Source organism: Poromitra crassiceps, assembly GCF_964638095.1.
Source record: "Poromitra crassiceps genome assembly, chromosome: 10".
In the NCBI taxonomy this organism is placed as follows: Eukaryota; Metazoa; Chordata; class Actinopteri; order Beryciformes; family Melamphaidae; genus Poromitra; species Poromitra crassiceps.
Window position 1 is genome coordinate 5,702,935 of NC_139631.1, and position 26,872 is coordinate 5,729,806.

The 26,872-nt window shown below is 43.4% G+C and overlaps 1 protein-coding gene across 1 annotated transcript in view; it reads right to left on the bottom strand.

Annotated features, from left to right (window-relative positions):
- The window catches only part of adamts3 (ADAM metallopeptidase with thrombospondin type 1 motif, 3), a gene marked incomplete at its 3' end in the record, with an annotated part of 142,869 nt that overhangs the window by 6,129 nt on the left and 109,868 nt on the right, over positions 1–26,872 (bottom strand). Inside the window, exons 10-19 of the mRNA XM_083644987.1 lie at positions 24,777–24,909; positions 22,433–22,546; positions 22,166–22,311; positions 20,863–21,038; positions 19,164–19,297; positions 18,113–18,236; positions 11,792–11,872; positions 5,425–5,588; positions 3,161–3,317; positions 1,153–1,285 (exon numbers count right to left, since the gene is read on the bottom strand). Of these exons, the coding sequence (XP_083501113.1) occupies positions 1,153–1,285; positions 3,161–3,317; positions 5,425–5,588; positions 11,792–11,872; positions 18,113–18,236; positions 19,164–19,297; positions 20,863–21,038; positions 22,166–22,311; positions 22,433–22,546; positions 24,777–24,909 (1,362 nt within the window). The remainder of the gene's footprint in view (positions 1–1,152; positions 1,286–3,160; positions 3,318–5,424; positions 5,589–11,791; positions 11,873–18,112; positions 18,237–19,163; positions 19,298–20,862; positions 21,039–22,165; positions 22,312–22,432; positions 22,547–24,776; positions 24,910–26,872) is intronic.

Below are 26,872 nucleotides of genomic sequence, written 5' to 3' on the forward strand. Positions count from 1 at the left end.
AGACTGGTTATTTATACATTTTATATCTTCTGGCACAGAGAAGAGTGAAAAAAGGAGAGAGGACCTGTGGGAAGAGAGAGAAGAGAGAGAGAGAGCGCAGATGACAAGGCAGAATGGGCACCCACACACACCCACACACACCTTTGGTGTGATTTGCACTCGCGCTTCACAAAAACAAATCCAGGCTTGATTTGCAAGCAGCTTCTCCCTAAGATGGAATATTTTGAGCCGATATTTTTTCATTTGATTTTCAAATCAAATCAAATGTATTCTGTGCTTTCCCACTGCAATTGTACTGTATTCTTCTCAGGGTTGAAAAGCCTCTGGAACAGCATTGCCACCCAGACTGATGGATGTCTTTGAGGGTTAACAGCTCTTTAAGGGAGAATGACCCAACCTACATACTCAGTGTTGGCTGGTGGGCAAACCAATAGTATTGCATTCACCTAGGGTTACATTGATATATTCTATCCATCTACCTCGAGTTGAATCCTTATTTCTGACTCATTTAAACTTCATCATGGACACCACACTTCAAGAGGAACTCATTGAATTTCAAGCCACACTGATGGAAGCCAGTCTCAAGCTGCTGTAGGTAAGTTCAGGAGGAAAGAGATCAAATCTGCAAATTCAACCCAGCACAAGGAGAGAGGCCCGCCTCCAACTCCTGGTGATTGACAGGGCAGAGTCGTGCCTTCTGTCTCAGACTTCATTATTCGGATGGGTTGGCAAAAGTGTAAATAAGCGTGTGTGTCTGCCCCGAGTGCCCCTGGCCCGCCCCCCTCCTCACAAAGAATGGCCCCGCTCAAAGAGAAAGAGAGAGGGAGAAAGAAACTGAGCAAAAATAATATAGAGGCATGTCTTACGAAGTTGATGAGACACTGTACACTGCACTCTGCACTCTCTACTCACTCACTGTGAGGGTGTTCAGTCTGTACTCACTGTGGGTGTGTGTGCAGTCTGTACTCACTGTGGGTGTGTTCAGTCTGTACTCACTGTGGGTGTGTTCAGTCTGTACTCACTGTGGGTGTGTTCAGTCTGTACTCACTGTGTGTGTGTGTGGTCTGTACTCACTGTGGGTGTGTGCAGTCTATACTCACTGTGGGTGTGTTCAGTCTGTACTCACTGTGGGTGTGTTCAGTCTGTACTCACTGTGGGTGTGTGCAGTCTTGTAGATTACACATTCTGCGGATGGGTTTCGGCTTCTTGCTGACATCACAGTAACCTCGATTGACCATCTTGGTGTCCCCCTTCTTTCGACAGCCGTACTTGGTGTACTGAAACCCTATAGGGAAGCATTGATAGAGATATTGAACGGAGCCACAGTGAGTAATGGCATAGAGACACTGCATGAAATAGGCCACGCGCATCACGGGGGAAAACGCTCCATTCACTTCCACACACCAGCGTCATTTTCCTTGAATTAAACATAGCTAAAAGCTGTTGTGTGTGGTGGGGCTGCGCAGACAACAAATGTAAAAAATCGCCAATTAAAGTTTTTTTGTACTCCCGAGCAAAACAAGGAAGCCATTGAGAATTGGCGGGAAGAAAAATGTGTAGCTGTCAAGGAAGGAAGTTGGAGTGTTCATCTTCCGTATATATGATCTTTGTGTGCAACACGTGACCATGCACGCGACATAGGAGAACGCCAGGACTGGGGGGGAGTTTTTGTTTCCCCCCGTTTTTGTCCGTGGTTTCTGAATGATGACGCACTCCGCAGTGTCTCTATGGGTCCACAGGGTTTAATGTCACATTATTGTTACTGTATTGATTGACCTTATTCACATTTTGAACACTCAAGTTGGGAAACTCTACCTGGAAGAAGAGTCCTGTGTATAGAGCTGAACAGTCACGTGACATTTCTTGCCCCGGAAGTGAGTTTCCCATTCATTTCTGAATAGACATTTCGAAAGATCCTTATATAACGAGTTTTAAGGCTGGAACCAAGCCAACCCGTGACCTACTGAATCATGAGTGACCATAAAACATTTCACTTGGAGCGAAAAACAAAAAATAACGTGTATCTTGTACAACCCTCCTCCTCAGTGGGCTATTCGACTTCTAATATGATTTGGAGCACTGCAGCACTAGCTGAGAGTGAAGGAGAAAAAATCTATAAAAAGAAAATAAGTACAACTACTGTACCCATATGGTGCAGAAAAATCAATAAATGTGTCATAAAAATGCATAGTTTTCTCAGTCTAACCTGAAGGTACAGTGATGCATAGCAAGGATGGATAACAGAGGGAAATAGTGGTGTTGCAGTGGTGTTGTCTACGTGATACGCAGGTATACGGCGTATACACACTGCGAAATGACTCAGATTTGCGTATGCGCACTGGGAAATGCGCTATGATACGTATCGTTTTCAATTTCCATTCATAAAATTCACCCTGTGCGCTCTGTGTGTTACCCTACGTTCACACACAGCATCCAAGCCTTGCCTTTACCCACGCTTTTAAATAGGCGTCCTTTTTAGTCAATGAGGCTGTGTACACAGGGCGCCTCAACGTGAACCTTCTGTGTACCCACGCCTCGCCTGAGCTGCGCGGATTTTTACGTGAGCTCTATTTTCAAGCCGACTAGGCGTGTGAAGGCAGACTTTTTCTGTCAAGCCATGACAGAAAAACGCGACAATATCCGTGGGAAATGGCAAAGTCAACTGAATTTCAAAATAAAATGGTGTTACAGCGTTGAGCAGAGAGAGAGAGTGATTGACAGGTGGCTATCACGTGGGGCTTTCTCCCCATCGGTAAACAAATCTTCAGGAGAGAGAATAGCGACCGAAGAAGCAAGATGAAGCTGATAGCTGAAGCCAGACACTAGCTGAAGCTATTCTGTAAATTTGGGGAGGAACAACAACAACAAAAAAATTGGTCGAATCTCCGCCCACTTCCGACCGAAACCACGTCCCCCCGGGGGGGGGCCCATGCTTGCCCTGCCCCTTACCTAGGGGCCCCCAAATCACAAAGTCTGAGTTGTATATATAGCCCAGGGAGAGTTTCCCACCCTGAGTGTTCAAAATGTCCCCATATGAATAAGGTCATAATAAAGAAGACAGGCAACACATTGACATAATTGCGTTGAATGCGTGCAGCATTGAGCAGATGTTTTGATAGCTGATTTGGTTTATAATTAAGTGTAATGATGTGTGCATTACCTCCGGCGCACGGTTTGGAGCAGGGGGACCAGCTCTTCAGAGCCCACTCAAACGTGTCCTCCTGGATCACGTTGTTGTTGTTGATGGGCACAGAGTCCTCATGGATGATGTACTTGTACATTAACGTAGACCTGGTTTCATTGTCCTTAGGTATAATCTATAAACAAACAGGCAAAACAATTATAGTGCCATCTGCCTTGCCGGATATTTGCATAAAAATCGATGTAGAAATGTGTCCAAATGAATGCATAACGTTTAATTTCAGTAGGTGGAGCGATGTGTGACTTGAATATGAATATCTCAATGTCAAGTATTACACCATGTACTGTTACTTCTCTATAGCTCTAAAAGATTTTGTACCATTCCTTGGCTCAGGTATATTTTACAGGTTTATAGAATTAGTCCCGAAGACCTGGAAAATGCTTCAAAAATCATAAAAGTGCTCCTTATTTGAGAGGAATATCTTGCTGAACACACACAAGTTTGCCGTTTTATCAACTTTTGTGAACCACAGACCTTATTTCATGCATTTCATCGGAATTCCCATACAAAAATCCCATTGACTTTGACACATACATGTACAGTAGGAACCAGGAAGTGCAGGGACTTCTGGGTAAGCCTACAAAAATATGTCATCCCTGCGGTACTCTATTGCTGAGAGGATTATCAGTTTCAATTCCAAGCGAAAATTATTGGCAAAATAAAACACCCAGCAGAAGGGCAGAAACAAAAAGGCAAAACTAACAAAATGAACGAAACAAAACAAAACTGAAAATAGGTTTAGGTACGAAGCTTTGCAGACACCAGGCACTCTGATTACAGGGTGTTAGAGCGGTCCGTAAAATCAACGCGCATTCACTTGTTCTCAATGTGACAATACAATACGTCCTTTATTGGACAGCAAAACATAACAGTTATCCAACTTCAAACATAAGGATGCGGCTCTCGTATTAACAAATGCGGTTGAAAATTGTTTGCCCTTCCACTGAGCAGCACCGTGTCCGCATGCCCTAATCAGCGCGCACAGGTTACATCCACCTAATAGGTGATGCTCCTATTCAGCATCAAATCATCATAATCATCACAATAATAGCAACAAACAACAAAACCTCAACACGAGACAGTCCAAAACATGATTGGCATAATAAACAGAAATTATGAATGCATGATGTCTCAACACAACATGAATTGCGAATCAATAAGGAAAATATGCAAAATGGCTTCAACACAGGGCTTTATCTAATTGAATGCACACTGGAAGATTACTTCAACCAAGTCAGCACCAGAGTTGGCTCACCAAAAGTTGACATATCGCACATGAACATTTCAACAAATCTACTGTATTTGTGTAAGGAGGCTTTTATACACCGCTGTCAAGTTAAAGTGTAGCTTTATTTAACATATTTATTGTAGTAGAAAGAATCCTGCACACTGTGCTTGCAACTTATCACCATTTAATACTTTTTTTTAATACATTTCCCCATGAAATCCCTTTTATTTTCCTGAAAATTGTCTCTTCACTACCAATTAATGGGCAATAACTGTAAAACCATCGTTAATTGTAGCACAAATTAGCACTAATTGAGTGTAATGAAACAATTAAGACTACTGAAAGATGTTAATTGTGCTGCAAGCTAACGGCCACCGAGGAATACTATTCCCAGTCATTTCATTCATTCATTAAAATCGAGCAGATATTGACAGAAAATAATGAAGGGGGGAGGAGGGGAGGTGGAGTAGGGATTGAAGTGGATGGTTGACAATGGAGCTGCTTCTTCATTGTCAACCAAATGGCATAGCCATATATTAACATAATCTATTTTGTGATCGTCCAGGGACGTAGGAACTATTTGTAAATTGAGGGGGGTGGGGGGGGGCTATGGGCATGTCATAACTGTTTCATGGTCAGACTGCCTTATGCTTTCAGATATTTCTGCTTACCTGTTGACTGAAAGTCTCCTTCCCTCTGAAACAAGGTATAGCACTCCATGGCTTTATAGAAATGTGATTGACTAAACAGCTGTTCTAATCATAAATGATTGTGAGTCTATGGCGCTACACGCGGGGAAATCACATCCAACTATTTAGAAATGCTTATCCTTGCACTGCGTAGTGTATAAATGACTCTATGAAGATTTCTATGTTGACCCAGGATAAAAGGCTTCGGTAGGGCAAAGCTGCCGGGGGTGGGGGCGGGGGGTGTGGCTTCCAACGTCTATGTGATCATCTATTGAACAGAAGAGGAAGAAGAGTGTGGGCATTACCAGGACCACCACGGCGTCATGCAGCGGTCCATCCGTGTGCAGAGTCTCCACCTCGTCCTCGATCATGTAGTCCCACTCCACTCCCAGGTCGATGAAGCTCCTGGACTTGGTCTCCTCGCCCTTTCCGTTCAGAATATAATGCCCTGTCGCCTGGTTCTTGATTGCTGCAATCAATCATTTGTTAGGAGCCGCTGAGAAACTTGAAATGGCTTTGCTGCTCTGACGATAGACCCTTCTCACGGGGGCCATTTTGTGTCGAAAAGGCAGGGTAAACACAGGTGCAAGCAAAGCACTAATGAGGGTTTCACACTTCCACGATTGGAATTTGGAAACCCTCATTAGTGTTTTGCTTGCACCTGTGTTTATTCTGCCTTTTCGACACAAAATGAAAGAAAAATGACCCCCGTGAAAAGGGTCTTTACAAAACGGAAAAGCCAAAATTGTTTTTCACAGTATCAGCTGGGAATGGCTATGCCCCAACATTCATAAAATATCATTTTCACTTTTTTGCACTTACCGGTACATTTTATTTAAACAAAGTCAGCAAACTAAAGCATACAAATGTATCAGGAATGGGATGCTGATATTAAAAATGATTTTTTTCAGCTGTTTTAAATACATTTGAATACTTTCCTAGAGCAAATTCAAGCAATATAGAAGGCATTAAGGATGCTATACTTATAGAACTACAGTAGAAGAATAATCCAGAAGCGACATTTTACAGCATTTTACAGCATAAAATGTGCAAATGGTCTTTGGTTGGAAGGAAAAGCAAAAAAAAAAAGTTTTGTTAAGACAGATGTAGCACTATATGGAACACATTTGCAAGAATGCTTTCACCCCGACAAAAGCAGTTTGCATTGGAGACGCGGGTTTATTCTCTCAACAGAGGATTTCTCTTTCCTTCCTGAGCTACATGGGACGTTACGCTCAAAATAAAAACTTCATCCGGCATGCTCCAGTCATCGCCTTCACTGCAAAACATCCATCTTAACAAGTCATTTAGCCTCATATTCAACCTTCAAATGTTATTTTTCTGAAAGATCCTGCCCGTGAAGTGAGACACTGCCACTTGTTTCAATGCAATTTCACTTGTTTTTCGTGAAATTAATGTCAGTATCTTGAGAAATGTCAGAAGGAGGGAGATTTCCCCCGCCCCCCCCCCCCACTTGTTTTAAGAAAAATTATGACTGAATGAATTACAGACTAAATAAGTTGTTAAGATGGATATTTTTTGCAGTGTAAAGCTCTAACTTAACTACAGATAACAGAGGAGAATGTTCTTTCACATGCTATTGGATAGATGTTGGGACCATGTCTGGCTCTTGAGAAGGCATTTGCATATCACTAACATTGTTTTTATATCACTAACATTGTTTTTATATCACTAACATTGGTTTTATATCACTAACATTGTTTTTACGGCGACGCTGGGGTTATAAAATGGAAAAGTCAGGGCAGTCACTGAGTAGTCTCACTTGCCAGACTCTCCATTTCCTGCTGTACCAGCACAGGAGAGTCTGGCTCCTCTTACTCTCACTCTGGTCTAGCGAGGGGAAAAGGCTCTGTTATCTTTACAACCATCCACCGAAAGCACCAAGCAGGCCTGCTTTACTGCGCAATCCAAATCTTCATCAAAACTTGCTGTTTTCAGCGTGTAGCAATGCTAGCTAGCGTTGTTGCTGTTTCACAGTAGTGGAGGCGTTTGAGAGCGACACGCAGGGAGCGGAAAGGGATTTCCCTTCGCTCCGACTGAAATGGTCGGCACCAATGGCAGAGCTTATCCCACAGCCTGCTTCCAGTGAGTCAGACTAGTCACAAAGTCACTCAGTCGTTTAGTGGGGAAAATGGACGTAGCTAGGGATAGGAAGGTGCTAAAGAGTCAGGATCCGAGGGGTGGGTAGGAATAGTGGCCCGGGGGATATGGGTGGTGTTTTGGGGGGGTGGGGGGGCGCCATGGTCTGCGAGCTTTGCACTTGTTCTCTTCAGGGAACACCTACTAATGCCTTGTTGATGGGGAAATGATTACCTTAGAACACACACCTGTATATCATCTGATAAAGCCTTAGAACACACACCTGTATATCATCTGATAAAGCGCTATTATTATTATTATCTATAACCGCAATGTCAGTAGTCATCATATTTTGTAGACAGGATTAGCAGACTGGTTCCATAAGATGAAATGTAGCCAACGATACAGAAACTCTTCACCATGTGGCGAGTGGGGATGTGATGTTAATGTTTAGTTTGACCAAAACAACCTTGTAGAAAAATGTTAAAGACCGGCTCCCAGCAGGCTGTATACAGTGCTGTCTCTGTGCAAATAATTGCATGCGGCATAGCTAAGGCTCATCTGTGACTCTGGGAATCCAATTTACCTACAGTTCAGAAGCCTCATATCCTTGAGTCAATGTGTACTGTAGGCACCTCTCACCGCTGCTCACCACCTCAAAGAACCTCACGAGTTTCAAATCCATTTAAGAAAGCCTTTACAAGCCTTCACAGCTTGAGTGACATTCGCACTAGAAAGGCCAATGGATTTTGTGGATCTAAAATGAGGCCAACAAGCCGTCATTCAAAGTGGGTGGTTATAATGAATAACTGCTATTTCCTTTCCTGAAATCGAAAATCTAACAACACTAGATTGTACAGAAAGTAGTCTAGGAAAAGTCATGAGGAACTTAAAGCTGTGGTATTTCCATCTTGAAATTCAAATTGACAGTTCAGTGCAGGTTGCCCTCTCCAGTGAGGTACAACAGCTTTTCAGTTTAGTAATACAAGATACAAATGTGATGTGATAAATACATCTGATAAACAACTGAAATGGTCCATAAGATACTGTTAAAAACAAAACAAAACAAAAAAATGGGGAAAAAAATGGGAGAAAAGGTTACAAATCTCGCCAATGCCAACGTGTACTTTTCTGCCACTTTTTATTTTATTTTATCGTCGTCATAACTTGGAGGTGTCAATACATAATCAAAATCAGAGGCACTCCAGCACATGTCAAAAAGACCCTGGAGCTCTCTCCAACTTGGAATTATAGATCAAAACTGATGAAGATGGAAAAACTTCCTTGTATGTGATTGGCTGTGCTTGATTGATTGCTGATTGAGAAAGCTTATCAAAAGCTACAGGGTCACTGGGAAGCAAATTGGGGGCAATGGCCAATTATTAGTGTGAGCCATCATCCTAATCAGGAGGAATCCACACCTTATAATAACGCTATCACAAGTATCACACTGGACCTGGATTTGATTTATGCACACGTAAAATGGAAAGTGATTATAGTCATACCTAGGCGAGGGGAATGCATTTAAAATGATGCATTAACAATGTGATTAGGACCTGCCCTTGTCTTTGATGTATTAGAAGACAGTGTTCCGCCCTCCAAAGACACTTTACAGTAGATGGCCCCGGGGGTGGAAATATTTCCTGATTATCACCTCCATTCTTGGAAAATAAGGTGAATTATATGGACATTGTATGAGACATGGCCTACTATAGACTCTAGAAACACTGTCCTCTCTGTCTGTCTGTAGGCACGTCACCGTGTTGGTGTCGTTCCTGGGCCAACATTTGCTCCTAGTACGGGCCGGGAAAACCCCGCCCTGAACTCATTTGATTAGTCGCCACAATTGCTTCTTCCTGAAAACGTGCGACAAGTAAAAAAGATGTGTTTAAGATGTTTATCTCCCCAACGGGTTGGCCAATCAATCTGAAACTGCACATTGGCCTGAAGCATTGGCTCAGGCATGGGGCTGATGAAGCGGATTTGTCCATTTTCCCCAAATGGAAGGTGTTTTGGTGCACAGTGCACACATCCCCGGAAGTCTGCATAAGTGGCGCGCACATCCCCGGGGGGTATGGACTAGTCATTTTAGATATCGTAACACCGTAGCCTATAGGCTACATGTCATGTCATGTCATGTCATGTCATGTGCCAGAGAGCAGGACGCACGGCACAACAAGCAACTTTCACCACTGGGAACGCATATTTTTGATTATCAATTATTATTGTCAACTTAACGGGACTTGCGTGCACGATGGATACCTTCGGTTAATGATCATGATTGACCCGAAACAGCAGGCGCATTTGACGGTGTTCCCTGACGAAGACAGTCCAAGGTAGCCTACTGCATTTCGGTTTGATCTGACGATGGCAAATGCTGAAATGTTGGATCATCGAGGATGTGTCACCACTCTTACAAGCAATCACCTCGTGACATAGCTATGCCATAATATTACGGCATTTCGCTTCAGCTTTATCTTTGACTTTGGTGACGTGTAGCCACGCTTTTGATGGCTTTACACGTTCAGCCATCGTGTCGACTCGTCTCTGTCACACAACTTGTTTAAATAGAAGTGCTGGTGACATCTCACTCATCTCTCAATATCATGTTTGAAAGCAGGTTGATACTGTGTGTCTTTATATCCCTGCCATTTCCCCCTCCATCACACCTCACATCTGACGTGAGACCAGACCTTCTTCACACCACAGGCTCAATTTCCTTTCTATCTGCTCTCAGCCGGCAGAAGCCTGCGAGTGCTGAACTCTTGGAGGCTTTTGTTGGCAGCATTCCTTCCTTCTGTAGCAGTCAGGCAATAAGAGGAGAAATAAATGAGGCAACAGAGTTATGGTGTCACCTCCCAGAGCTCCGGCAGCCTCTGTGTTCATCTCACTGATAAGCTGCCCGTCCAAAGGCAGCCCCCATAATGCATCTGTGCTGCCAGCTCTCAGAGGCTGAAGCTGGGGGGGGAGGTGGAACAGCTGTCACTGCTAGTGAAACGGCACAAACTTCATCTCACCACATCTTCTCTCTTACTGTACAGAACGTTCTACATCTTCTCTCTTACTGTACAGAACGTTCTACATCTTCTCTCTTACTGTACAGAACGTTCTACATCTTCTCTCTTACTGTACAGAACGTTCTACATCTTCTCTCGTTCTGTATAGAATGTGTGGTCGGTGATCTGGGAATTTGCTAAAAACACCTAGGGCCTTACAGTATCTTATGCCAAAGTGCAAGGGCAAATCTTTCCTAGTTTCTAGCACTGAAAATCTGCTTCTTCTTTTTTATTACCACTGTGTCGCTGAAACACATCCTTTGATGTACTGACCCAGTGGTAATTAAAATATTTTTTTATTTTATTTTCAGTGCTAGAAACTAGCATAGATTTGCCCTTGCATATAAGTACGTAACCTAGGTATGTATCTCTGTATGTGTCTGTTTAATTTTCCTCGGACACCCTCGGCCTGACATTTAGCACGGGTACCAGCAGGGGTCCCGAGCAGACGGTGAGAGGGCCAGATTTTTTAATTACGTAATTAGGGCCGACTAAAAGAAAAAAGAAAGGGAAAAAAGATAATAAGTGGCCAAAAAGAATGAACACAGGTTCAGCACCATGGGGAGCTCCATTCGTTAACTACTGATGGAGCACACCTGAGCGGAGTTGGAATGAGCCAGGGAAGTGGACTATGAAAAGTGGCCAGTCATTATTACCATCGCCTCTGGCTGAGAAGATCACTGCCGACCCCCTTTTCACCTCCCAGGATGCTGAAAAGTCCTACTTTTTTCCAGGCTGTTTTCCACCGGCAAAACCAAACAGGTTAGTTCCCTCATTCATCCCCTCAATCATCTGTCCTGAACTCTGGATGAGGATAAACGTTTGGTTTCATGGACTGAAAGAGTTTTTGTCTATTTGTTTTTCGGCTTTTACTCTTGCTATTGTACTTTTCCAACAGCAGATGTCAATCTTTTGTAAGTCCCACTCAATCGCATGCGTTTATCAGTATTTTATAAACAAATACCATTTTGCATAATGTCTTCCCAGAGAGCCAGACTTGATGCTTCAAAATGTATATTGAGGTCCTGCAGGCCATTATTCTGTCCATGAACAAGGATGACTCCCTCTGAATCTACTTCACCCCAACATTGTCAAGAAAAATGCAATGCAAATTCTTTTGAAATAAAAAAAATAAGAGAGAAAGAACTCAGATTCTGCTGATTCTAAAAAAAAAAAAAAAATCTAAATGCAATATGAAATACAAATTTTCCCACCTGCTCACACCCTTATGCAAAACTGTATAATATATATATATATATATATATATATATATATATATATTTATATATATATATATATATATATATATATATATATTTATATATATATATATTTATATATATATATATATATTTATATATATATATATTTATATATATATATATATACAGTATATAGTACCCATTTGTCTTCCTGGAAAAATGTAGGAGGACATCCATGGATGCATGGATATCGGCTCAACCGTTGTTTCTGATCATGCGTTAGTGTCACTACGTACTTAACAAGTCACACTTACCAAGAATTTGAGGGGAGGCCTCATGTTCTTGGATGATCACATGTCTAGCTCCAGGGGGAATGAGAAACATCTTAAGGTAGCCTGCAGCACGTGTGCAGCAGCGGAAGTGAACGGGGTTAGGAAAGACAACACGAGGACAGGAAAGACAACATAAGGACAGGTTAGTACGTAGACACAGAAACTTCTTGTCGGTTGCTGAGGTGGACATCGCACATTTTCCAGAAGTCTGTCTTTCACTTTGCTCTACAGAGATGGGAAAAACACACTACAGTTCTACAGGATACACGTGTTCCTCCTTGCCATAACCTGTTTAATTGAAACACCCCATGAAGGCTCTTCAGTCATATCCTCTTGTTAGTGGGTAATGAATGGACAACAGCGATGTCCTCGTACATTCCTTACACAACATGCGCTATGTACTATGGCGTTCTTTGTGTTCGTGATGATTCTTCTTCACGATGTTTATTTTTGATCTTTACATGTTTGAAATAAAATATATCAAATCAGAATTGTCTGCACGCTGGATGTGAGTGAGAGAGCCTCCAGCTGTGTTTCACACACGGCATGACAAACAGGGTTTTCCCACTACAGCAAAGTGGCCTTCTGCGATGTCCAGCCCGCGCACACCTGCAGTGACTCACCAAGTACATTTCTAGAATCTTCCGTTTCATTCAAATACACATTTCGAGCTCCTTTGGGCAAGAAGAAGGCTCCTCTGGTCTTCCCTTCAAAGATGGAAGGAATCAGGTTGTTAGTTTGGCTGCGGCTTCCCCTCTCACCCCATTCATCACCTAGAGGCATATTGAATTAGCAGAGCAGGGCCTGGAGGGAGGTGCATCAGACAGGGAAGCATAGGCTAATATCGGGGCTGAAATTATCTTGCCAATTACCAAGACGTGTACAGTAATTCGACAACATAATTACTCGCGTTTAGGTTTGACAGGCAGGCGCGTCACTCTCGCCCACCTGCTGCTGTTGCTGAGGTGATTATGAACGAAAATGGAACACGGGCCCTATCTTCGTAAACGCGCTAATTAGCAATTAGCGTGGCTTTTAACACACGGCGCAGTGCAATTTGGAGGCGTGGCCAAGCGCTCTGCTATTCTCCGTGCACCGCAAAACGCCTGTGTGCTCGGTGCTAAAGCAGTAAATGGCCGTGCTTAAAGCGAGAATTATTCACAGATGCGGCCATGCGCCAGCTGGGTGTCACATCAATCAAACCAATCAGAGTGGTGTATCCCATTCCCTTTAATACCGTTTGCACGATGTAAACTATTCTATTCTATTGTATTTTATTTTATTCTAAACTATTGTATTCTATTGTATTCTCAACTGTTCTATTCTATTCGATTCTATTGTATTCTATTTTATTCTCTCCTCCTGTTTAAAGGAATTCATAGTAGTTTGTTACATCATCTCAAGCGGGTTGGGTTCGGTCCGTTTTAGGAGCATTGAGAACTCTAGAGTGGATTGCGTGTGTCCTGGGCACACCGAGGCAACGATACTGCTGCGCTCACAGGCAGAGGTGCTTTTCAAATGTCTTAGCGCAAAGACGCTGCAATGAATTGCGCACATACGGACGATAGCATAAGGCAAGCATTTTGCACGAAAATGCCTGGTTTGGCCCACAGCTACATTACCGCACAGACCCTGGCGCAAAACTGGATGGTATCGTGCCCGGTGCGCAAATTGACACCTGCGCGAGGCGGACCGATAGCATAAGACTCACGCATGATAGCATAAGACACGCGTTAGGGCGCGCAAACCGGCCTGCAAGCGCAAAAAGCAAATAGCGTGTGTGTACGAAGACAGGGCCCACTGTCACTGATTTCACACGAGGTTACAACAAGGGAACTATAGCGGTTCACGCTCACTCCATATTACAAAAATAAATGGCAATCTACCTCTGATGGCAGCCGGTCTCATAACCTGTCGCTCTGCAGAAATGACTATTTGACGACACATCAGAGAGGAAGGCATTTTCTTTATGGATTGGAGGGAAATATTGCTCACAAGCTAATAGGCGTGTAAAAAAAACAAAAAGCCTGTGGGGCTGACAGTGTCCGCTCATATTTTGGTTTATGAGTCACTTTCTAAATGGGTAGTCTAATAGATTGCTCTCCAAATGCCGACAGGCATGTTTACCCCAACACTATTACGTGCACAAAGGTTTTAAAGTTAGTTTGTTAGTTTGTTGCTGGAGAGAACAGGCTTTTTTTCACATCAGCAATATGTGTCAAAAATACTGGTGACAGAGGCCTGTTCTCACAGTTGATTGGATAATGAAGCAGTGATAGCTGCGTTGGGACGGTCCTGCCTGGACATTGAATGAATGAGGAGGAAGAGAGAAAAAAAAAAGCAGCAGTTGACTTGACGTCACTCATGTCTCTACACAGTGTTAGCCTGCTACTCCTCTAAAGCTGTGTTCACACCGAGATATTTATTTTTCTCTCTGTCGCTCGATTCAACCCTTTGGAATCGCTCTGTCGCTCTGTTTAAATCGCTCATCAACAGGCACAATAATTGACGGACATCTGGGAGCTATAACGTTACGCAATATCATGATATTTGTCCACTACGAGCCACCGTAGTTGTTTACAAGCTAAGCCTATCAGCATGCTCCTAACCGGAGCTCTATACCGGTAGTACAGACTTCACTTCATGTCAGCTCTCAGCCTGTCAATCAGCTGTCAATGCGGTTTGTCGCCACACAATAAACCAGCGGTTTGTTCCAAGCCAGTGTGATCCTTGACTCAACTCTCACACGGCAGCCAATCAGCGTTGAACAGCGAGTGACTGATGCCAGCGTAATTTCGCTCGAGTTGGGATATTTCATCTCGGGCGACGAGCGAATTTCCTCCCTATCGCTCTGTCTCTGTCGCTCGGACGCCCAGCGATTTTTCTCCCGGGCGAATATACGCTCAATCGCTCGTTTGCATTGACTTTGTATGTAAACTCGATGCTAGCGAAAAACTTGAATAGGTCGGTGTGAACGCAGCTTAACACTAAACACTACAGCAGCCAATGAAACAGAAACCTGCACAGAAGTGGCCAGGAGGGATTCAGTCACACTGGATACTTGCATATTGTGTTTTCCAACAAAGGCGTTTCTTTTTGGCATCTCTTGCTTAACTGTTTTCCTGTTAAAAAAGGCGAGTGGTTTATTGTTAGTGTGAGATGCTACAACAGAGGGTCAATCACAAGTTTAAAAATGTATTTTGTGCAACAGTTTGATGAAGCCTTGATACCGCTCTGTCAAAAACATCATGTTGGAAATATAGGCTATGTTGCAGAATGGATTTTTTTTTTAATCATAGCATAGATCTTAAAACATGTTATTTGACTTAAATACAAACATTATTCATGGGAGACTAGACAAGCGTCAAATAGGATTTCAGAAGGCTTCATGGAACTGTTGCCAGGTTTAATTAAATTCATTTCTCGTTCTTTAAGTTATTCTCTCATCCATTCATGCTAGAAAAAGTTAATGTTATTTGCCAAAAAAGAAAACACCCCTCACTTAAACCTGCGCAATATAAAAAGGAAAAAGAAAATGTAATAGAGAGTCAAAGTGGAACGTCACTTCCTGCTTCAGCAGCACTGTACCAGAGATTTTCATCCACCATTTATTTTCCCATAGACATTTGGTAAAATGCTTATAAAAATAGTTTTACTTGTACAAACCAAACGGTTCAGATATAGTTAGAAACAGGAGAGACCACATAACATTTCACTCGGACCAAAATGTAAAAAAAAAAGTGGGTTTAAATAAAATATATATTTTTTGGTTTTGGTCCGAGTGAAATGTTCTATGGTCTCTCCCGATTCTAAATATAGCTGAACCGTTTGGTTTGACCAAGTAAAACTATTTTTATAAGCATTTTCCTAAATGTCTATGGGGAAATAAATTGTGGAAGAAAATCTCTGGTACAGTGCTAAAACAGGAAGTGACATTCACTTTGCCTCTCTATTGCCAGTGAAGCAAGTCCAGTTCACCTTAGTTTAGTTTGTTGTGTGTGTGTGTGTGTGTGTGTGTGTGTGTGTGTGTGTGTGTGTGTGTGTGTGTGTGTGTGTGTGTGTGTGTGAGTGTGTGTGTGCGTGCGTGCGTGCGTGTGTGTGTGTGTGTGTGTGTGTGTAGACTTATTGTGGTGAAATGAACATCCCGTGTGGTGTGGTGTGGTGTGGGAGCTGAAGCAGCTTGAATTAAACAATGTTTTGTATTAGAATGAAAGCACAAATGAACGTTAATGAACGTTAATGAGTCATTAATGTGTGGATGACTTAGTTAAACAGGTTGAAAATTAGTACTAATGGGGAGAATGAACGCAGAACGATGGAGGTGTTTGATCATTATAGCGAATAGCTATGCTAACGAGTTCATCCAAATGAAGCGAACTGTTTAGAGTGGCAGCTGGTTTACAGTGATCATAAAACTATAGCACACTCCTCTAGGGGGCACCACCGCGTCTGTGCACTGCCCCAATACACTCATTTAGCACAATGTCAACTCAGGCTATGCAAATTTGTTTGCAGAACAGTGACGCAACTGAGCAAATGAAAACAACCTGCGGAATGTATATTTGACAACAATGGTGAATTCAGCCGAAAGCAATGGGCACGATGGGACTGTAATGTCATTCTGTTTCTTCAGCCAAATTGTGAATAGAGATGTTGGCTTGTGCGTCAGCTCACTGATCTGCTGCCATTTCTCATTTTCACAAATCCTAGGTGGTCAGATTCCTTATTAGAGTCCGGTTACACCTCACTGCCTCCTCGCTGAGGGTTTATCACACAAATCTGCCATGTGGAATTTCAACATGTCTTATGATGCTCGAACAGGTCACTGTTGAGAAGACACTGGAAACAGTACTCTGGAAATATAACCACCCCCCCCCCCCCCCCTCCTTCACTTTAAGTGCAGTTTGATCAGATGTCAGCACTGCAAGTGAATCAAAAAGAGGAACATGGGAAAATCACTTGCAATTAAATCAGTGTGTCACAACTCTTTAGAAATCTGACGTCAAAGGGCCACTTCAATAAACACAAGCCAAAGACAGGACTGGAGCACTCAAAATCACTTTCAATAGATTTAATAAGGTGCCAAAGAACTGATGTTTAGACGCGCCTTCGCTGCGTCTTCTTCAGAGTGTCACTCTGAACCCAGTCTTTATTCAAGTGGCCCATTGAACTGTTTACAGTATTCTGTGCTGTTCTGAGAGCAGCGACCTCCCTCTGTGGAGGAGCTGAAGCTGTTCTGAGAGCAGCAACCTCCCTCTGCGGAGGAGCTGAAGCTGTTCTGAGAGCAGCGACCTCCCTCTGTGGAGGAGCTGAAGCTGTTCTGAGAGCAGCGACCTCCCTCTGTGGAGGAGCTGAAGCTGTTCTGAGAGCAGAGACCTCCCTCTGTGGAGGAGCTGAAGCTGTTCTGAGATCAGCGACCTCCCTCTGTGGAGGAGCTGAAGCTGTTCTGAGATCAGCGACCTCCCTCTGTGGAGGAGTTGAAGCTGTTCTGAGAGCAGCGACCTCCCTCTGTGGAGGGGCTGAAGCTGTTCTGAGATCAGCGACCTCCCTCTGTAGAGGAGTTGAAACTGTTCTGAGAGCAAAGACCTCCCTCTGTGGAGGAGTTGAAGCTGTTCTGAGAGCAGAGACCTCCCTCTGTGGAGGAGTTGAAGCTGTTCTGAGAGCAGAGACCTCCCTCTGTGGAGGGGCTGAAGCTGTTCTGAGAGCAGAGACCTCCCTCTGTGGAGGAGTTGAAGCTGTTCTGAGAGCAAAGACCTCCCTCTGTGGAGGGGTTGAAGCTGTTGTGAGAGCAGCGACCTCCCTCTGTGGAGGAGTTGATTCCTTCTACATTGTTAACATTTTGAACTTTTAGATGCTCAAAAGAAGCCAAACCAATGCTAGTTATACAGCTAAAAGGCAAATGACTAAAACATGACTACAGTCCAGTGCAATCATTTTCGTTAACATTCATATCTAGCGGTAACTTTGCATTGGCTGACAAACAATTTATAAATATTTGTTAAAATCAAGGATAACCTTCTGCATTCCTGTAGAGCAGTAAAGTATGTGGGTCGAACTAAGGTTGTTGTTCATATTTACAACATGATAAGTAACTTATTATTGTTATTTAATTAATCATTAACATAATTAGCATAATTCTAAAGTGTTACTGTACATTAAACATTGTCCATTAAAATGTATAGTGACTGAATTGGGTCAAAATCATAACTGGAGATATACTGTATGTTTTAGTGCAAATGTATTTAAAAGGGAAGTAAAAGATTGTCTTCATTGTGTTAGTATTTGTGTCAGAAGGTTCCTTACCGGGCTTCTTTGGTGTGCGGGTGAAGGTTCCCTTCACGGTGCGGCAGTGGGAGTTGTCTCCACCACAAACCCCACATTTGTCTTCAACTTTGTTAGAGCCAATCTCTCTGTCACAGCCAACTTTCTGCAAAGCAATAAAGAGTTGGACAGGTAGACGTGACGAACTGAGGTGCCTTTTCTGCTCGGTGTTGGAGTGCCATATTTGTAACAAGCTTGAATGGAAAGCCAACCCTCTATGATTGTCAGCAATGGATTCTTTTTTTTATCTCTCTCTTTCTGGATTTCCCCCCATTTTGGCCCATTCCCTGTCCCGGTCGTTGCAGCGCCCCCTCTGGTGATCTGGGACGAGATGTTGTAGACTAGCACATGCTTCCTACATGTGCAGTCGCCAGCTGCTTCTTTCCACCTGACAGCGAGGCGTTTCACCGGCAGGACTTAGGAGGATCAAGCGATTCTTCCCCAGTTCGACCAGAGGAGGCACTAGTGCATCGACCGGGACACATACCCTTAATCTGGCTTCCCACCTTCAGAGACGGCCAATTGTGCCTGTATGGACGCCTGACCAAGCCGGAGGTAATACAGGGGCTTGAACTTGTGACTCTCGTGTTGATAGGCAGGGAATCTACTGCTGCACTACCCAGACAGGCAGTGGTGGCATAAAGGTTAGAGAAGCAAGCTTGTGACCGGAAGGTCGTCGGTTCAATCCCCAAGGACCGGCAGGATAAATCTGGGTGGGGAAAGTGAAAAATCAGCACTTGCCCCTCCCTCATTACCACCACAGAGGTGCCCTTGAGCAAGGCCCTTAACCCCAACTGCTACAGTGGAGCTGCTCAGTGGCCAGCAGATGCTTGGTTTCTAGATAATGAAGTCCATTAAAACTTGTAAGGATTGCTGCCAGTTGGGGCCGCCAAAGTGCAAAGTTGCCTCATGCAGCTTTGGACATTTTGACAAGATTTTTTTTTACCAAAGTGGCCAAAACCACGATTGAATTTTGTGCCACTCACTACATTTTAATTTTTTTTAACAGTCCATGGTATTTGCAGGTCCTTACCACACACTCTCCGCGCACACAGATGCTGTAGGCGTCCTTGTAGGAGCATCGTGTCCCGTCGTGCACCAGCTGCTTCATGTAGGCCACGTCTCCTGTCTCCTTAGACTGGCAGTACAGGTGGCATCTCTTGTTGGCTAAAACCAGATGAGTGGAAAATAAATATATGGAACAAAAAAACCATGGTTGCAACATGTCAAGTTTTGGTCCCATCTGCTTCATAAGCTGAAATATCCCATTCATCCTCAATGAAAAGCGTATTTATCTGAAATCCTTTGCACAGTGTTGTTTACATCCCTATTAGTGAGCATTTCTTTGGCCAGAATTTCTTTCAAATTATTTTCTTATATGAAGTGTAATCTTGAAAATGCTTGCATGTTGCATTTATATATATATATATATATATATATATATATATATATATATATATATATATATATATATATATATATATATATACTGTATATACATACTGTATATATATATCAAATGTCTATATAATATAATGTATATAATGTCACATGGATTTCCTCTCGTCCACCTGAGTTTCTGTCTAATGTCAGGCTCTGTGTTTTCCACGGAACAATAGCTTCTCGTTGAGCTCCATGCCTCTCTGCAGGAGCACAGTGGGCTTTGAGCTCCATGCCTCTCTGCAGGAGCACAGTGGGCTTTGAGCTCCATGCCTCTCTGCAGGAGCACAGTGGGCTTTCTTCTCTATTCCTTCTCTATGTGACAGGATGAAAGCCAGGCTGATAAAGGACAGGCACATATTGAAAGAGGAACAATGAGCACATTTTAATCTTGGTTGGCTTCAAACTGTGAAGTGTGCAGAATCCCATGTCTGAATACAGACACAGAGATGAAGTCTGAAGAGTGCCTTGTCTGAGTACAGACACAGAGATGAAGTCTGAAGAGTGCCTTGTCTGAGTACAGACACAGAGATGAAGTCTGAAGAGTGCCTTGTCTGAGTACAGGCAGTGATGGGAGAGACACTTTCAATCAACCGGAGGAGGACAAAGGAAAATGAGACAAATAGGCCTACGCACAGTGTTGGGAATATACAGTAAATGGGCTAGTTAGTCGTTACTTTACGAGGTGAAAATAGCAGACAACTACAGCTGGTTCTGAACGCGGCTGCTCGACTCCTCACAGTGGCACCAAGAAGCGCGACCACATCACACCAGACTTTTAAAAGAAACTTTCCTTAGTAACTAATTACTTTTATTATGCAGTCATTTGTAAAGTAATTAAATTACTTTTTGAAACAAGTAACTAGTAACTGTAACTCATTTGTATTTTTCAGTAGCTTGCCAAACACTGCTCATGCACACGAACGCAGACACGCACACGAATGCACGCACGCACGCACGCACGCACGCACACACACACACACACACACACACACACACACACACACACACACACACACACACACACACACACACACACACACAATTGCAAATTTCTCCTTGCACAAAAAGAGTGTATGGAGTCTGTCCACAATGACAGAGGACAGCCCGGATTTGAATCCTAATCTGGCAACATCGCCTTTGTCCAACTCCTCCTGTGAAACAGGAGCAGAAACCCCGCCCCCATCTTTCCTCACTCTTCCTGGCATAAAGCCAACAGCAGCCACATCGCCTCCGCTATCAGAGGGAGGAGCCATGCTCGGGGGGGGCGGGACAGTAAAAATGTGTCTCACCGTCGGGATGTTCGTAGGGCAGCCAGTGGTGCTTGATGTTCTGGAACTCAAAGTGGGCATTACGCAGTTGGCACTGCTGGGCTCGGAAGTCTTCGAAATGCTTGAGGCAGTCGGCCGTGTTGCAGAGCTGATACTCGTAGTTCACGCCCGGGCAGTCCTGGCCGCCGTTGGAGGGCCTTGTGGGGGAAACGCACACAAATTGTCACAACATCACAAAGACACACGGACCGATGCTATGATGAAACCAAGCCTGATTAAAACGAATTGTGTTGTAAAAGTTCCAGAGACGATGAGACATGATGCAGTTTGTATGAAAGACTTGACGATACGTACTGTGTGACGCAGCCTGAAAAGCTAGGCCAAAAATAATGTTTGTGTGATCAGAAGGATTCACAGTTTTAACTTTAGAAAGCATAATGCGTATAGCTGATGTATATTTAAAGCAGCTACGAGCAACTTTTTCGATTGTTATTAAACAGTATAATTACAATATTGATGCATCACATCTTACCTATAATAGTAGCTGAGACCAAAGCCGTGTGAATCGGAGATTGCTCCCTTAGATGATTATTAAGTCGCGTCAACAGGGGGCTCTCTCTCTCTCTCTCCTTACCGCCGGACCGGATAAACGCGGAAGTGAAACCCGGAAGTGAAACGCAGCTGCCTGCCTTCACCCGTTCGCGCTGCCTAGCAACATAGCATAAACAATGTGAACGCCACACATACTCTCGCGAACATCTCTCGTTATATTCTAACAGGTTTTTGGAAGTTATTTTGTGGTTATGGCCGAAGTGGCTGCTGCAAACCGTTTCATTTCACTTCCTGATCTTCCCTGGCCACAGACAGACTAACACTGGCCGATTCACTCTGGCTTCAAGCGAGACTACTCTGCGTTGGTCTCGTCTACTATTAGAGGTAAGATGTGATGCATTGATATTAAATTTATACTGTTTAATAACAATCGAAAAAGTTGCTCGTAGCTGCTTTAAATGTGACCATTTTCACACTAAGTATTCAGCATTTCTCTAAGAACTTTATTCTTTGCATGATGGAAAATTGCTTGTTAAAATTGTTTATTGCTGCTGTTACAGACTGCCATATCAGAAGCTTTTGCATAAAATCATCCATCCATCCATCCATCCATCCATTGAAAAGCAGATTTGGTCTAATCTTGGTAATGCAGCAAAGCCAATTTGAATCATTAACTTCCATTGTTTCCAACAGTTTCTGCGATCTTTTACACGGATCAGTTTCTGCTATCTTTTAATATAAATCAATGTTTGAATAAATGCGGGCTCCTCACGCTGGGTTGTTGCACTGCCGCGTCCGGAAGCGGACTCCGGTCCCACAGGAGCGAGAGCAGGAGCCATATTTGCTCCAGGAGCCCCAGGTGCCATCCTGCCTGACCTGGTTTGGGTTCTTCCACATGCAGTGACCTTTGTAGCACCACTGCAAAGGGCAGAGGGGACATGATGCTGTGAGCCAGACACAAAGCACTCCTCTCCAGGCACAGTAGCCTACATGAGGCAACACACCGGGGGGAAACGGGACATGGATGGATGGAACTCACTTTCCCAGGTGCACACTCCGTCCCATCGAGAGGCGGCCCCTTCTTGGTTTTGCAGAAATAAGGGTTGTCTGGGTGACTGCACCACAGCTGCTTACATGGGTCAAATGTGCGAAACTGGAATGCAGAGAAGATGAGAAGCAGAATGGCTGGTTGAGAGGGGAGCATAGACCGTATAAATAGCGAAGTGGCGAGGTGCAAATATAAAGCACAGACATAAGCTGTTAAAAAGAGTTTCCTATGGAAACCCGAAGGGATGTTTACGGTTAAAAGTGCTTTTATTTTGAAAATTCTGCTTAATAACCTGATACATTGTTCCACCACTTTGTCAGAAATGATTTGATCAGGAAGCAGAAAGTGCCATGTAGGTGTTATGAAGCTGTTGTGTCACCACTGCCAACTAGACATTGCTGATTTTAAAGAAATGTCGCTGTGCAGCTAATAGCTTACAGTTGATTAAAAAAAAATCCAAAATGTGTTCCTTCCAAATATTTGTAATTATATATTCAGAAGTATTAAGTTACATCCCTGATTTTAAAGACAAACTTACATCATCATCATCATCATCTAAAAAGAAAACCTGAACAAAAATAAATATACATTTCACTACACATATTTGTTAGTAAGGGGCAGTGTTGAAGCTTTTGAGGCTTCCAAACCATTTGGGACAAATACAACAAACTAAAGCGTTTTTTTATAATGTCTGATGGAAGAACTACAGTAGATTCAATGAATGGGTGTTCCACAATCACAATCATCTAACAAAGAGCTGACACTGAGGAACAAGATAACCTTCAGGCTAAATTGTTGTTTATGGTGTGACTTGCTCCGCTATCAGCAGCGCTAAAGCTGATTGGACTGAAGGTTATCTTTGGAAATGGCTTATCATTATTGCTAGCTTCCTGTTGAAAAGATCGGTCTGACGTGTTTTTACGGATTCCAGCGGTCTTGAGAGAATTGACTCATAAATTGGCCATCCAGGAGTGGCTGTTCAGCCTGATTTTGTGAACATAGACGCTGAGACGATTGCCAAGGGCCGTTGTGTCGATTTCAACCGCTTGAGGTACGTCTCGAATATTGGTTCATTTCTTTGTGCGTTCTTGCTAAATCCCTTTGTCATCTGCAGATAGTTCAGAATGCAGCTTGTAAACCTGAGGGGAGAGAACACATAACTCCAGTTTCCATGCAACGGCACGAGCGCTCAACTATTACTGACAACAGAAAGCTTTGGATCCTTCACTTTCAACTATTATAATCACTACTAAATATATACACATGCTGGTATTCTTACTTCCTTGCTACTTTTGACAACCCTACTCCTGAGTGCTGTGAGTCGATGAGAACGAGAAGCAAAACAGACATTTAGTTGACACAGATTCTTACTTTGACTTTAACTTTGTAGGTCTTTTAGCATCACAGCACATGCTATTGTTTACGATTTGAGGCCCACTGAAAACGTGTGCGACACATGTTTTCTCCGTGGCTGACAGCCACGGACATGATTATGCTAATTAGGTGTTGCATATTTAACATGAGCCACATCTGCATGTCATTTCAACACCGCACTGAAGACATATTTTAAGACCGGAGGGGAAGGAAGGGGGGGAAGATGGCGACGATCAAAATGCCAAAGTCAAGCCTTCAAAATAAGAGTCCACAAACCAATGGGTGACGTCATGGTTGCTACGTCCATTATTTTGTATACAGTCTATTGCAGTGGTTCTCAACCTGTGGTACGGGTACCAGTGGTGGTACGCGGGGCTCCCTCCCTCCCTCTCGTACTTTCATATTTCTGAGGTTGCGAACCACTAGTCTATGGTGTTGTTCCAATTCCTACTGGTCACCACCAGTACCACAGGAAGAAGGCTCGCCACCGTTCGCTTGCACAGCTGGTGACAGAATATGGATCACCTTGCCATCTGCTCTCCAAGCTGCAGAGCCCACCGGCAGGTGTGATGATGGCACTCATTTAGAACACAGCTGTTTGAAGCTTCAGCGAGTGCTTCTGCTGGTGGTGGAGTCTCTTCATGTTCTCATGTAAGTGCTCTGCTCTCAAACATCCGCCGCATTCGCCATCCGCAGCCATTTATTTTCCCCTTTACTTCCAAGCTGGAGCGACGGCGTTACGCCGAGTTCACTCCAAATGATACTTCTCCACCTCAAGCAATTTCTAGCTGGATGACATCTTATTTTTCGCAGCTCATTGAGAGCAAATGAAGTTTGGCCTCTCTTCCGTCTTCCCGCTTTATTCCCAACCACATGTTTTTCTCTCCTTCTTCCCTGGAACAGGGTTCATATCGGTAGTATAGTGCCTGTCTGTTTAATTGCTGCCTGTGGGCGTACTCACCGAAGTGCAGATCTTATAGCCCACTCCAAAGTCAAAGCGACACTGCTCGTCCATGGAGTAGTTGATGCCGGGGAGTTCAGGCAGCTGAGGCCAGTCGTGTCTGAAGGGGTCGTCCAGAAGACAGTCGTACGAGCTGCCAGGACAAAACAACAGTTACGAGCTGCCAGGACAAAACAACAGTTACGAGCTGCCAGGACAAAACAACAGTTGCTAAACCGACGGGTCAAAAAACCGCACGAGCAATTCGACATTTTCATCCTGACAAAAGAGGATAATGATGATCTGAGGCATATTTCAAGTTTCCTATCATGATGAATTCTAACCAAATCTGGAAAAATAGAGCTATTTCCTGACCTATTTAAACTTTGCAATGAAATCGATTGATTGTCGGATCTCCATTAGTTGTACTCAGCCTGGCTGGGCTGGGCCGTCATATAGCATGGTTTAGCATTGACTGCCTCATTAAGTAGGTAAAGAAAATAAGAAGCAGATCTCATGTACCTGGAATCAACATTTAATTTCAGGATGGAGCAAGTGACCTGCAAAACATCTTGCGATTTAAGTTCTTTACACACCAAGAGCTATTTATTCATCCGATTTATTCACATGTCAATAATAGGTTTTGAACCTATGTCCAGTCAAGGCAACCATGCATATCAACAACCAAACTCTACTGTGCGAAATTTCGGCATATATATTTTCAGATCAAGGTAAACATTTTTGACGAATTAACGTGTAGGCAGGCACACAGCAGCATATTGGTAACCATGGTAACCACAGGACGCAAGTCGCACCTACAAAACGTGCCTCACTTCAGTTAGAAAAGGCTTTATTAGCAATCTCACTCCTGGAACACATTTCGAACCAACCTGGCACTCAGGGCTCCAAATGCGCACAGCTGGAAAACTGGAGTTATTACTTCGGATATTATTTGACATCAGACAAACGGCTCGCCTGCTCTCTGGGACCCAAACTGTCCCTGTGCCAAGCAGTGGAACTCTCCATGCTCTCTTCTCCTCTCTCCTCTCCTCTCTGCTCTCTTCTCTCCTCTCCTCTCCATGTTCTCTCTCTCTCTTCGCACTGGATCCACAACAACCGCTGGAGTCCCTCTGAAATCCGGCATACTGCGCTCCAATACATTGCAGATTGCCGTGGGCATCTCCTTTGGCACATTGTCAATATACATGTATTGGTACATTGATTACTGCACAGCTGAGTGAAACGCTCAATGTCAGTGAGCTGAACACACATTATTGATTGGCGGGTGGATGGATGGATGCACACATTGTAGCTCGGTGTTCCATGTCTTTATAAACGCTGAAAGTATTTTAGCAATAGCAGCTATTGTTGGCAAAGCTGAACTTTGGATGAGCTTTTGCTCAACCACCTGCAGCAGGAATTGATCGCTAGCCTTATGGAAAGTTGAAAAAGCATAATGTACTGACTGAGGGTTGTGAAGATGTGTAGAATAGATGACTGAGTTTAATGCTGCTTTTAAATTGTGGTAAATGTAATCTCAACATTGGATGTATATTACATGTGAAATGTTTAAAGATGGGATAGTGTGAGACATCAGTGTGATATCATGGGCTGATAAGAATTTAACTGTGCAAATCAGCGCACACACAAACATGATGGCTGATTCCTCTGCAGATGGGCAGTGTGTGTGTGTGTGTGTGTGTGTGTGTGTGTGTGTTATTAAAATCTCATGACTTTTAAATCCTGAAAAATAGAAAATCTTTAGTGGCGACTTCATCAACAATCCCGCCCCCCCAGTCCCTCCCATCAAATAAAAGTGCCTCTCTACCACTAACTGATCTCCCATTGGTTGACACTTTTGAATGAGCCCTCCTGTGTTATGTCCCGATATCCTGCTTCAACAGGAAATGCATCACATTGTGACTTTGGCCTGCTTGTGACTTTCGTGGGTCTAATCACTCATGTTGGTTGCTCTTTTATTTTCCTTTTTTGTTCTATTATTGTTTTTACTGTTCTTATTTCTTCTTCTTATTTATCGTTTGCTTGTTTCTTTTATCTTGTTTTTGTTTATGTCCGGATTATTTATTGCTTTTAATCTTTGAGGTAGAGACCCAAAA